The following is a 12,526-nucleotide window of genomic DNA, read 5'->3' as shown; positions in this document are numbered from 1 at the left end:
GCACAGAGCCAGCCTTGAGTGGGCTTCTTTTACTGTCGTCAGCAGGCACTGGCATGTAGGGAGAGAGAGGTTACAATGGTGGCTCCTCCCCCCTCTTGTGACTCAGCAATAGCGCCCTGCTTCCATGGCAGTCCAGTCTTCCTCCACAGGCATTCCCTGCTGCAGATTTCCTCCCTCCTGTCCCCTCAGTCCATCTCCCCACAGCCCACAGCAGTTCTCACTCTGGGCCTGTTCTCCAATCCCCATGCACCAGCTCTCAGCCCCCTTGCACACCTGTGAATATACATCCCAGTCCGGGGCACATAGGGCTGAGGTATGGACCATCTGTGTACTTCTCACTCTGTCCCGTCTGCCACAGATTGGCCGCTTCACCTTCTTCTGACAGCCTCAAATGCTGCCCTTCTGTCCCAATCGATTTCCCCGTCGGAGATGGGGTTTCCCCAAATTCGGGCATCTCTCCTCTGCTTCAGCTCCCCCGACCCAGAGTGCAGGTCCTGTCCTACTTCCTCTCCTTCTCTTTCTCCCTTCTTTTTTCTGTCCTACACAGTTATGCAGGGATCTTTAATAGTCCTTTCCAGTGTCCAAGGTCTTCTGCTAGTTTTCAGCCAGTGTTCTGTGAGAACTGTTTTCAGCCAGTGTTATGTGAGAACTGTTGCATCTACAGATGTATTCCTGATGCATCTGTAGAGAGAGATGAACTCCATGTCCACTTACTCCTCTGCCATCTTGAATCTCTCTTCTTGTAGCATCCTTATCTGGCTTTGATATCGGGGTAGTGCTGTCCCTGTCAAATGAATTTGGAAGCGTTCACTCCTCTTAAACTTTTTCACAGAAGAAATTGAGAAGAATTGGTATTAATTCTTCTCTATATGTATATGTATGGTAGAATTCACCGGGGAAGCCATCAGGTTGTGGGCTTATTTTTGTTGGAAAGTTTTTGATTGTTGATTCAAGTCTCCTTACTCCTTTCGTCTGTTCAGATTTTCTGTTCCATCATGGTTCAGTCTTGTTAGGTTGCATGTTTGCTAGGAAGTTATCTGTTTCTTTTAGGTTATCCAATATGTTGGCAAATAATTGTTCATAGTAGTCTCTTATAATCTTTTGTCTTTCTATGGTGTTAGCTGTAATATCTCCACTTTCATTTAGAATTTTGAGTCCTTTATTTCCCCATGGTTAGTCTAGCTAAACATTTGTCTCTTCTTTAAAAGCCAACTCTTTTTGTTGCTTTTTTCCTATTGTCTTTCTAGTTTCTATTTCTTTTATTTCTGCTCTAATATTTACTATTTCCTTCCCTCTGCTAACTATAGGCTTAGATTGACCTTTTTTTTCTAACTCCTTGAGGTTTAAAATTAGGTTGTTTGAACTGTTCTTTTCTTCTAATGTAGGCACTTAGTGATATAAATTTCTCTTAGAACTGGTTTAAAACATTTTTTTTTTTTACATCCCATAAGTTTTGCATGTTGTATTTTCCTTTTCATTGTCTCAAGATAATTTCTGATTTCCCTTCTGATTTCTTCTTTGATCCAATGGTTTTTCAGGAGCATACTGTTAAATTTCCACATATTTGTGATTTTTTTCATTTTCTTTTTGTTATTGATTTCTAGTTTCACACAACTGTGGTTAGAAAAGATTCCTGACATGACCTCAGTCTTCTTAAATTTGATAAGATTTGCTTTCTGGCCCAATATGATTTATCATGGAGAATGTCCCATGTATGCTTGAGGAGAATGTATATTCTGGCGCTGTTGGATGGAATATTCTGTATATGTCTTAGGTTCATTTGGACCATAGTGTTATTCAGGCCTTCTGTTTCCTTACTAATTTTCTGTCTGGATGATCTATCCAATATTTATAGTGGGGTATTGAGGTCCCTAATTATTACTGTATTTCCATCTATTTCTCCATTCAGTTCTATTAATATTTGCCTTAAATACTTAGGTGCTTCAATGTTGGGTGCACATATATTTACAATTGTTATATTCTCTTGATGAATTGACCCCTGGACCATATAGTGACCTCTGTCTCTTGTGACCAATTCTGACTGAAAGTCTATTTTATCTGATGTAAGTATAGCCACTCTTACTCTCTTTTGGTTTCCATTTGCATGGAATATCTTTTTTTATCCATTCACTTCCAGCCTGTATGTGTCATTAAAGCTAAAGTGAGTCTCTTGTAGGCAGCATATTGTTGGACTCTTTTTCTTTTTTTTTTTTTTTATCCTTCATCCCCTCTGTGTCTTTTGGTTGGAGAATCTAGTCCTTTAGCATTTAAAATAATTATTAATAGGTAATTACTGTCATTTTGTTAATTGTTTTCTGAGTATTTTTTTAAGTCTCCTATCCTTTGTTCCTCTCTTGCTGTCTTACTTTAATTTTTTTTTAAAACTGATATGCTTTAACTCCTTTCTCTTTATCTTTTTTGTATCTATCATAGGTTTTATTCTTTGTGGTTACCATGAGGTTTACATTAAACATCTTATAAATATAACAGTTTATTTTAAGCTGATTACAAACCTTCACTTGTGATGCTGTGCAATGATGCATCTGATACTGTTAGTGTTTTCAGTAGAAATGATGCATTATCATCTCGGAGTCTAGTCAGTTAAAATCCCAGGGAACTTCTATTCATTCATTTATCAGCTACTGAAAGGATGCCTTTACTATACTTGGTACTGGGAACATGGAGGCCAATAAGACATATGGTTCCTGTCCTCAAGGAGTTCAAAGTTTAACGGGGACATAATAATTATATAAACAATTTACAAAATTACAATTGTGCTAAGAGCACCAAAGAGAAGTACCACAGGTTGGGAGCATATACCATGAGCGATTCTGAAGTGAAAGGAAGAAGTGCTTTGAGGAAGAGATATAAGCAAAGACTTAAGATTAAGAGTTAAGAATTGAGAGAAAGAACAACAGCACATGCAAAATTGAAAAGGAGCTGGATGACAAGGCAATGAGAGATCAGTCTGGTTCAAGTACATTGAGGAAGGTAAAAGGGGACCTGGAAGTAAGTGAGTGAGATCTTGCAAGAACTTGGAGAACAGTTTAAGGAGTTAGGACTTAAAGTGTAATGAGAGGCCACTAAATGGTTTGAAGCAGGGGAGTAATGAGAAGGGATTTACAGTTTAAAAAGCAAATACTTACTACGTGTGGAAAACAGATTCAAGTAAAGAATGGTTGTAGGAGACCAATTGGGAGGGAGGCAATGGCTGTAGTCCAGGCAGGGGATGACGCAGCACAGGCTAGGCTGGAGGTGGTGGTAATACAGAGAGATTCAAGATCTATTTAGGGCTTGATGACAGACTTTATGTGGGGAATAAGGAAGAGGAAAGTGTTAATGCTAAAGTTTTTTTGCATGAAAAATGGAGGAGATGATAATGCCATTTTACTGAGAAAGCAAATTCTTATATAAAAAGTATTGTCAGACTGGGCTTCCCCATCCTGAACTTGGGTAATTGATGTTTTCAACTTACTGCAAGACCTTTATATTCATCCTTGTTGATTTTTTCATTTCTTTGGCTCATACTTCCAGTCGGTTCGGATATTTCAAAATCTTTAGTCTATCATCCAATGTCTCCTATAAATCCTCCCAGCTTTTTATCATCTACAAATTTGGTAAGTCATACTTTGTAATCATTTACTAAGTTGTTGTTAAGCATGTAAAAAGAGGACAGAATTAAGTACTCAGCCCTTCAGTGCATCCTTAATAATCTCTCTTCAGGGTGGCACTGGTTCATTAAGCAATACAACTGAGGAGTGTAACCAGCACCAGCAATAACACTGAACACTGAGGATGTGCCTAGCACTTAATGTCCATTATTTAATTTATTCTTCATGAAATTAATTTTTTCCATCCTCAAATACTCATTGAGCTCTTGTTATGTGTCAGGAACTAAGATAGGGACTATCATCATCCCCATTTTAGAGATAAGGAAACTCAGGCTCAGAGGTGAAGTAACTGGTCCTAAGTAACACAGTTAGTAAAGGACAGAGTTATAATATGAACCCCAGCTTGGAGACCCTCCAAACATATGCTGCTAAAAATTGAGTTTTTATTTTGTATACTTAAATTTTATATTTTTTTAATTCATAAGTCCAGCTCTAAGGTGTAAGTGAGCGTGTGCGCTCATTGGGAATTTTTCCAGACCAGTTTCTCTGTTACTTATATCAAAGAACTTCTCAGTATTATCTCTAATACATATTATAATTTCTACATATTCTTCATGGCATCATGTTTTTAGTTAAACTGAGGGCTTTTTCCCACATCTACCCTCACAAAGTTCAGTTTCTTGATCAGATAAACAATTCTTCTCTCTTTATCTCTTCTTTCATGGTCAGCATTATAAATGATCCTGTTCAAATCCTAATATCTTTATTAGGTTAAAAACCAATTGTTTGTAGACGTCTAAGAAACAAAGATTTTTTTTATATAGGTGGGATTTGCTGTTTACATTTTAAGAAAAATTGCTGTATTTCAAAAATATTTTTTATAAAATGGGATAATTGAATTTCACAATATTCCCTTTACACACAAATAATAATAACAAAAAGTTGTGAGATTGGTAAGTTAAGAAAATAAATGCAAATAAGGTAAACAAGATTCTGAACAAACAGGACTCCTCCTGTCTCCAATTCCAAAGAAATATTCCCAGAAGAAGAATGTACTGGTTTAAAAAAAAAAAAAAGAAAGTACAGAATTAACCCAGAACACACTTGGTTTTTACCAGTAAGTCAATTTCATTTCAGAAGTGTGACACTCTATGTCCAGGAGGTATATAAAAAAATTCTGTCAATATCAAAACTCAATAAAAAATTTTCAGTTTAGATAAAGAATAGTTGTTTTATAAGGCTCATCGGTGCAAGACATTATACAGCCAAGAAAATGTTACCAAAAATCTAACTGGCTATGATGACTGTCATTTTAAAATTCAGGTACACGACAGAGGGGTTTTACCAAGTAAAGTCTCAGCACTCAGCTTCTAACACATTATAGGTTTTTCAAAGGCTGTATTTATTTAGTTTTAACAACAACAAAAGAGCTACATCTACTTAGTTTCTCACTTACACGCAAAATATACTTCTTCAAACATCAAAATAAATGTTTCCTAAGCACTAACATACCTAAGAAAATTCACTCACCTCTAAGTTTCTGGAGGTCCTCCTTCAAATCAGGCCCTGCAAGCATGAAGATACTTTCTGACACAGGATTCTTATCAGTAAGACTTTCATTGCTGGTATTCACAATAGCTGTACAGTTCAGTAATGCCACATCTCCTTTCCTAAGGAAAATAAATAAATAAGAGCAAGTGTGGGGAAGAGGAGGCAGATAAGAAAGCTAGTTTCTAATCATTTCAAAACATTCTATCTTCACTCCCTTCACAACATTGGTTTTACCAGTTCACAAGCTTAAGCAATAGTAAAAAGTTGTTCCTGATTCAGAAAGGCTAATATGGCATCGCAGATAGATCTTGAACGCAATTGCTGTAACCCTGAAACCCACAAAACCATCATGTCATTCCTTTGCTTCTTACATAAGAGATGTGTGTGAGATGGGGAGTGACAGCTAATGGGAACAGGACTTTGGGGTGATGAAAATGTTCTAAAATTGACTCTGGTGATGGCTGCACAATTTTGTGAATATACTAAAAACCACTGACTTGTACAATGTAAACTAGTGCATTTGTATGGTATATGAATTACATCTCTAAAGCTTTTTTTAAAAACAGAAATGTACTACTACTGCTACGTGCAACAACATAGACGAACTTTCAAATAACTGTGTTGAATGAAAGAGGCCAGACTGAAAAAAGAGTACACGATTCCATTTATGTAACGCTCTAGAAAATGCATACTAATCTATAGTGACAGAAAGATGAATGATTGCTTGGGGATGTTGAGGCAGGGAGGGGCAAGAGAGAGGGATTACCAAGGGACACAAAAAAACTTCCGGGGTGATAAATATATTCACTATCTTGATTCTGGTGATGGGTTCATGGGTGTATACATGTCAAAATTTACCAAACTGTACACTTTAAATATATGCAGTTTATTGTAAGTTAATTAAGTCTCAATAAAGCTGTAAATGTGTATGCAAAGTAATATTTCAATAATACAAGAGTTCACAAAAAAGAGTTCAGAAAAAAACATGAAGAAAAGAAATTAGAAGGAATTATGAGAAAGTATTATTACATCATGATATGATTTAACCAAGGAATTACCAGAGAACCACTTTTCCATTGATATCCTTATTGTAAAGAAAAGGTGATCTAATAGTCTCTTCCTGATATGTTTCAGCTGCAGTATCAGAAGTAGTTAATTGTTCTTCACAAGAATTGCCCCAGCTTGGTAGTGTATCCACATCCACAAACTGGGAAGGTGCACCCAAGGGATCCATGGAATGGGAACTTCAGCTTGTCTTTTCCCAAATTCCTCAGCAATTCAATATTCACTGTAGACTTTAGCTTAAGAGAAAAGAAAGAATCATTTTAATAGAGAAGCACAGGTATTACTTTACTTCTATTAGAGTAAAAAACAAAACTCTGCTGTGAAATGCTCCAATAGTACATTGTGTGATTATAGTCACTTAAACAGTCTATTAAAAAATCAAAACGTACAATGAATTACTACGGCTTTTTTAAACAGGAAGAAAGAGGGATTATTTAAACACAAATTATTTTCAAAGAATTAAAGTCATTTAAATAATCACACAGCCCATCAGTTCTACTTTCCAGAAACACAGGACTATTCATTCAACATTCATTGAGTGTCTGCTATTGGCGGGGTAGGGGGAGTGTCAGGTGCTGCAAGAGATACAAAGATAATATGAACAACTTAAAAAGTTCAGTCTAATACGGAAGATGAGAAGCAGGGAGGTTACTGCAATCAGGTAATAAGAGATAAAGGTCTGAACTATGTAGAGAAACAGATGGAGAGGAAGGCATAGATCTGTGAGGCAACAAAGGAAAAATTAACAGGATTTGAAAATTTATAGAATATAGTATATGAGACACCGATGTGGTATAAGTTTGGTTGTACAGAAATGTAGAAATTAGAAGAGAAGGGTGATAGGAAGACACGTAGTGTTAAGTCACAGAAACTCATGGGAAATTTAACATGATACTTCATTTGGCAGTAAGTCAGATAGCTATTTCAGTAAAATGGTAGATTCGTTCATTCAATAAATCTTTATAAGCAGCTATTATGTGTCAGGTATTGTTCTAGTTACTGGGGACACACAGTGAATAAGACAGAGCAAGTCCCTACCCTTAGAGAACTGATGCTTCCTTGAAAGCAGATGAAAAACGATAAACAAACAAGCAAGCAGGTATCTAACAGAACGACTAGAGGCAGTGAGTATTATAAGAAAAAGGTTCTATCTGAGCAGAGAGCTAAACAAAGTGAGAGAGCAAGCCATGTGAAGCTCTGGAGGGTGCGTCAGGCAGAGGGAATGGCAAGTACAAAGGCCAAAAGGGCAGGGAGGAGCTTGGTCTATTCCAGAAGAGCATAGAGGCTGGTTTGGCTACAGTACAGTGAGCTAGGTAATGAGTAGCAGGTGATGAGGTTGGTGAGCCAAGGAAAGGCCAGATGATCTAGTTTGTAAGCCATGATAAGAAGTTTAGATCTTAATGTAAATGAGGGTAAGCTATTAGAGGGTCCCTATAAGGATAATGACTTAATATAAATATTTGAAAAGATTACTCTAGCTACAGTGAAACTGAGTGGGGGCAAGAGTAAACGCAGAGACCAGTAGAAAACGACTGGAGTAATCTAGGTGATGGTGATGAAGGTGGTGAGGAATGGTTAGAATTGGAATGAATTTTGAAGGTAGGTCAACAAGACTTTCTAAATGCACCTGAGGGGGTGAGGGAAAAGAACAGAATCAAAGGTTACTCCTAGATTTCCTGCTTGAGCAATTAAATAGACGGTAATGCTACTTATAGAGAAGGAAAAGACTGGAGTAGGTTGCAGGTGGAGTAATAATCAAGGTATTTTTTTCCTTATGTTTTCCTTTTGTTAGTTTGAGATGCCCATTATATGCCCAAGTATGTATATCAAACATGCAATTGGCTGGCTACATGAGGCTAGAGCCCAGAGGAGAGGTCAGGCTAAAGATATAAATTTGGAAGTCTCAGCCTATGGATGGTATTTAAGACCACCAAGAGAGAAAATGCAAATGGAGAACAGATCCAAGGACTCAGTCCTAAGGCCAAATTTAGAGGCTGGAAAGAGGAAAAGTTTAAAAAAGAGATAGAAAAGCATTGATAAGAATGGAAGATCTGGAAAGTGTGGTACCCTAAAAGCCAAGTGAAGAAAGTAACTTTAGACAGAATGCTCAAGAGGGATCATCTAGGGTTAAATGCTACTGAAAGGTTGAGTAAGGACTAAGAACTAATTAGTCGGTTTGGTAAATTGGAGATAGCTGGTAACACTGAACATACATAAGAGCAAAGAGATGATTAGGGAATGACAGCTGGTATGTGAACTTCCTGAGAAGCTTTTCTGTACGATCCTTATGTTTGTTAAGAGTCAAGGAGAAAAAGCATGCCCTTCTATATCTAATATCTTGCTGTTTCTTGCTGAGAGACATGGGATACTAATTGGAATGAACGATGGATTTGACACAATATTCTAATTCCTGCACCAACACTGTGTGGTAGGAAATGTGCTCATTTATATAACAATTTCAGAAAGGCCTTGTAGATCATATCAGGATAAAATTGTATCGGAGAATTATTCTTATTTGTTACTAAGTACTCCTTTGATATTATTTTGAAATATATAAACTAATTTTATCTAGACGTTGGTGTTTAGTCCATCCAATTGGCCTTTGAAACTAGAGGCAACCACAAGTCCTGTTGATCAGTTCACAAGTATTCAGCCTGGAACTGGACAAGCTGAACAGAGTACAAGTGAAGGCTACATTCACTGTCTATGGCTGAACTGCCTTGAGCTCAACGGAACGACACCCTGCAGAAATTCATAATTTCAAAAAATTATCCACAGGTTTTTGGTGACAACTCATGCTGAAATTTCTTAACCATGATATTAAAAAGTCCATTAAAAACAAACTTAGTTTTCATTTTGTAAACTTGAATGTCAAATTACAGGGCTAAATCACTTCTTTAAAATAACTTTTCTTTCCAATTCTAAGTAATACTCACTTACAGAACATTTGAAAGATACCAAAAAGTAGTTCCTACCTTTTTCTGTGATAGGTAAAATCATAAGGTACGTACAATTTTGAATCCGGTTTCTTTAGTATTTTAAGGTAAATATTTCCATATGCAATTACACTTTGAGGCAGAAGCAGAATGGTAAAAGCTTGGGCTCCGTTATCAGAAGGCCTTAGTTTGGGTTGAGGACCTACCACCTAACAGTCATATTATCCTTGACTCTAAACCAGAGTTTTCTTATTTTTAAAATAGGAGTAATGTACTACTATGGTTATTGTGAGAATTAAATGATATAATCTGTATTAAAATTGCACAGCAGGGACTTCCCTGGTGATCCAGTGGTTAAGACTCTGCCTTCCAATGCAGGGGGTGCAGGTTTGATCCCTGGTTGGGGAGTTAAGATCCCACATGCCTCTCAGCCAAAAAACCAAAAAAACCCCATAAAACAGAAGCAATATTGTAACAAATTCAATAAAGACTTTAAAAAAATGGTCCATATCAAAAGAATCTTTAAAAAAAAAACTGCATAGCAGAGCACCTGGCATCAAGCAAGGCACAATAAAAGTTATAACTTTCTCAGAGCCAATGTGAAAGTCACCTGCACCACTGTTGAGATAAAGAGATGTTTTCATGTGTGGCAAAGACCAAGACACTCACTGTCAAAGACTCTCTAACGAGCATCAGATAAACCAAAAACAAATTGGTGAATTAAGATACACTCTTACTTATCTCAATGTCTGCTCTTGTAATGACTTGTTAATCCCTAACACCTAGATCAAGCCTACATCTGTTTTCTCTGATCTGCTCCTGCGCCAGTAGGGAAAAAAAAAAAATCAGAAGTTATTCTCTCTGCTGTCAAAACAAATACATGGTTTCCTATGTTAGCTTGGCCCTCCATCAACACTAACTGAAAACTGTTTTGAGTAATTCTTGGATGACTCTATGCTATTCCACACAGCATCTGTGATAGACAGCCTCCAAGATGTCCTTCAATGATACCTGCCTCCTGATATTAATGCCATTGTGTAGATGCCTCCCATAATGAATAAGGCTGGCCAGTGTACCCAACTGGATATTGCAGAAATGACAGTGTGTGACTTCCACGGATGGATCATAAAAGATATTGTGGCTTCTGCCATGCTCTCTTGGACTGCTTGTTCTGGGGAAGTGAGCTCTCGTGACATGGGTACACTCATGAAGCTCATGGAAAAGCCCCTGTGGGGAGAGACTGAGAGTTCCTGCCAACAACCAGCATGAACTGACAGACATGGGAATGAATCACCTTGGATCCTCCAGCCCCAGCTGACATCTTGACCACAACCTCATGAGAAACCCTGAGCCAGAACCACAAGACTAAGCAACTTTTGAATTCCTGACCCATAAAAACTGTGAGGTAATAAATGCTTATTTCCCTATTATGTCCCAGGCATTCATTCATTCAAGCACTGTTAAGTGCTGAGTCTCTGTCTAATGGAAGAGATAGCTCCACAAAAATCACACAAAGATATAATCGTAGAAATACATACATAGTTAAAATCTGTGATAAGTGTCCTACAACAAAGAAGTGGGGGAGCTATTTAAATTGAAGAGGCAGAGAATGTCTCTTCCAGATAGTGAGGGTTGAGACCAAAAGTAGAAGAGTTTTACAGGCTGCGGAAAGGTACATCTGGGCGCCTTAAGGCAGGAAAGAGCCTAAGACACTAAAGGAACAAAAGAAGGCCAACTGTGGAAGTTACAGTGAACCACAGGGCATTAGATATGTTACAAATATGCTTTCTAATCCTTACAATAATCCTGCAAAGTAGGTATCAGAACACTTATTTTACAGTGAGGGCACCAAGACCCAGAGGTTCAATTATCAGCTCAAGGTAACAGAACTAGTAAGTGGTACCTTGAGATCCAAATCAAAGACCAGCTGGCACTAAAACCCATGCCATTTCCATTACATCATATCACATTGCCTTCCTTCTTTTCCTGATGCTCTGAGAAAAGAGAAGTCATTGTTGAAATTATCTTAACTTCTCTCCAACTCAAAATGTCTCTATCTTCACTCACTCTTTCCAACTTCCAAGTGATTTTTGGGTATATTCCACACTTTTAAGCCTGCCAAATCACCTTCATTTAAGCATTTTACTGCACCTGACTAGCTTTCCTCTAAGAGAATGTAATAACATCAAGTATCCCTTCACTACACCTGATCTCTCCTTCCCCTGAGTCTCTTACTCTCAAATTTTTTCCCTACCCCATTTCTTCAGAATACCAACAAACTCCTCTTTTCACCATTTAACTTTAAGAGTAATCTGTTTCGCAGCTCTACTTCCTTTTCCTCCATTTATTCAACCCACTGCAGTTCTGCTTCCATCTCTATAACAATACTAAAACTGCTTTTTCAAGGTCAACAATAATTCTCCAAATGTCAAGTCTAAGAGCTAATCAAATTTTAGCTGCATCCACTATTGATTATTCCCTCCCTGAAACTCTATTATCTTCTTTGACAGTACACTCTGGTGGTTCTCCTATATGTCCAACCACATCTTGTCAGTATAGTTTGTTGGATCTTCTTCCAAGATCTTAAAAGTCATTGTGACACACAAGATACTGAGTGTTAAATGAGTAATAGGTAATGTTCAGAGCTCTTACTGTAGAGCAAATTTAATGGCATTATATGAAAGTGTCATGGCATTTAACAATGAATTCTTTTTCAGCTCCATCTCTAAACAGAAATGTATTTTTCTCATCAAAAAGAGATTTAAATCTCCCCCTCCCCCAACACACACACCTTGGCAATAAAGCAAATGGAGCAGCAAAGCCAAGCTAGGCAGGAAAATCTGATCCCTGATCCTTAAGGAACAGTGGTTCTTAACATTCTTGGAGTCACAGACCCCTTGGAGAATTTACATGAAATATAAAGACCTTTTCATCACCCAAATTGTGACTACATGAGCTCATACAAGCACAGGTCTGGAAAAAAATCTGAGGGGTTTCCCAGACTCAAATTAGGAATCCCAGTGATAGAATACAGAGTGCTCGGGTAAGGAAAGGAGGAGGGGAAGGCTACAATAATCTACAGCTTTAGCCAGAATTTTGGATAACATTAAAGAGGAGCGGGACTTTCCACTGAAAATCAATTGATCAGTCCTGTATTTTGAACAGGTTCATAAGCAAACACAAAACCTTAGTAAAAATGCTCTTGAAGCAAGACATTTACGTCCCAGGATCTCAAAGTTTACATGTAACAAACAGATGATTGCAGAATCAGATCTATTTCCTTAGCCATACTATCTTAAGGGCTATCTTCAGTACCTCCCTAGATGAGGATAAAGAGAACCCACTATGTATCTTTTACAATTC

General features: G+C 37.5%; 1 protein-coding gene across 3 annotated transcripts in view; it reads right to left on the bottom strand.

The window, feature by feature from the left end:
• GDAP2 (ganglioside induced differentiation associated protein 2) overlaps positions 1 to 12,526 on the bottom strand; it is a 71,009-nt gene that overhangs the window by 55,659 nt on the left and 2,824 nt on the right. For all 3 annotated transcript variants that reach the window (XR_009564284.1, XR_009564282.1, XM_030869208.2), the window contains exons 2-3: positions 6,221 to 6,463; positions 5,142 to 5,281 (exon numbers count right to left, since the gene is read on the bottom strand). Coding sequence is in view for 1 of the 3 variants with exons in the window: in XM_030869208.2 (XP_030725068.2) it covers positions 5,142 to 5,281; positions 6,221 to 6,396 (316 nt within the window). In the remaining 2 variants the exon portion in view is untranslated. The remainder of the gene's footprint in view (positions 1 to 5,141; positions 5,282 to 6,220; positions 6,464 to 12,526) is intronic.

The sequence above is a fragment of the Globicephala melas genome, chromosome 1 (assembly GCF_963455315.2).
Source record: "Globicephala melas chromosome 1, mGloMel1.2, whole genome shotgun sequence".
Lineage (NCBI taxonomy): Eukaryota > Metazoa > Chordata > Mammalia > Artiodactyla > Delphinidae > Globicephala > Globicephala melas.
This window is presented reverse-complemented; position numbering and strand designations above follow the sequence as displayed.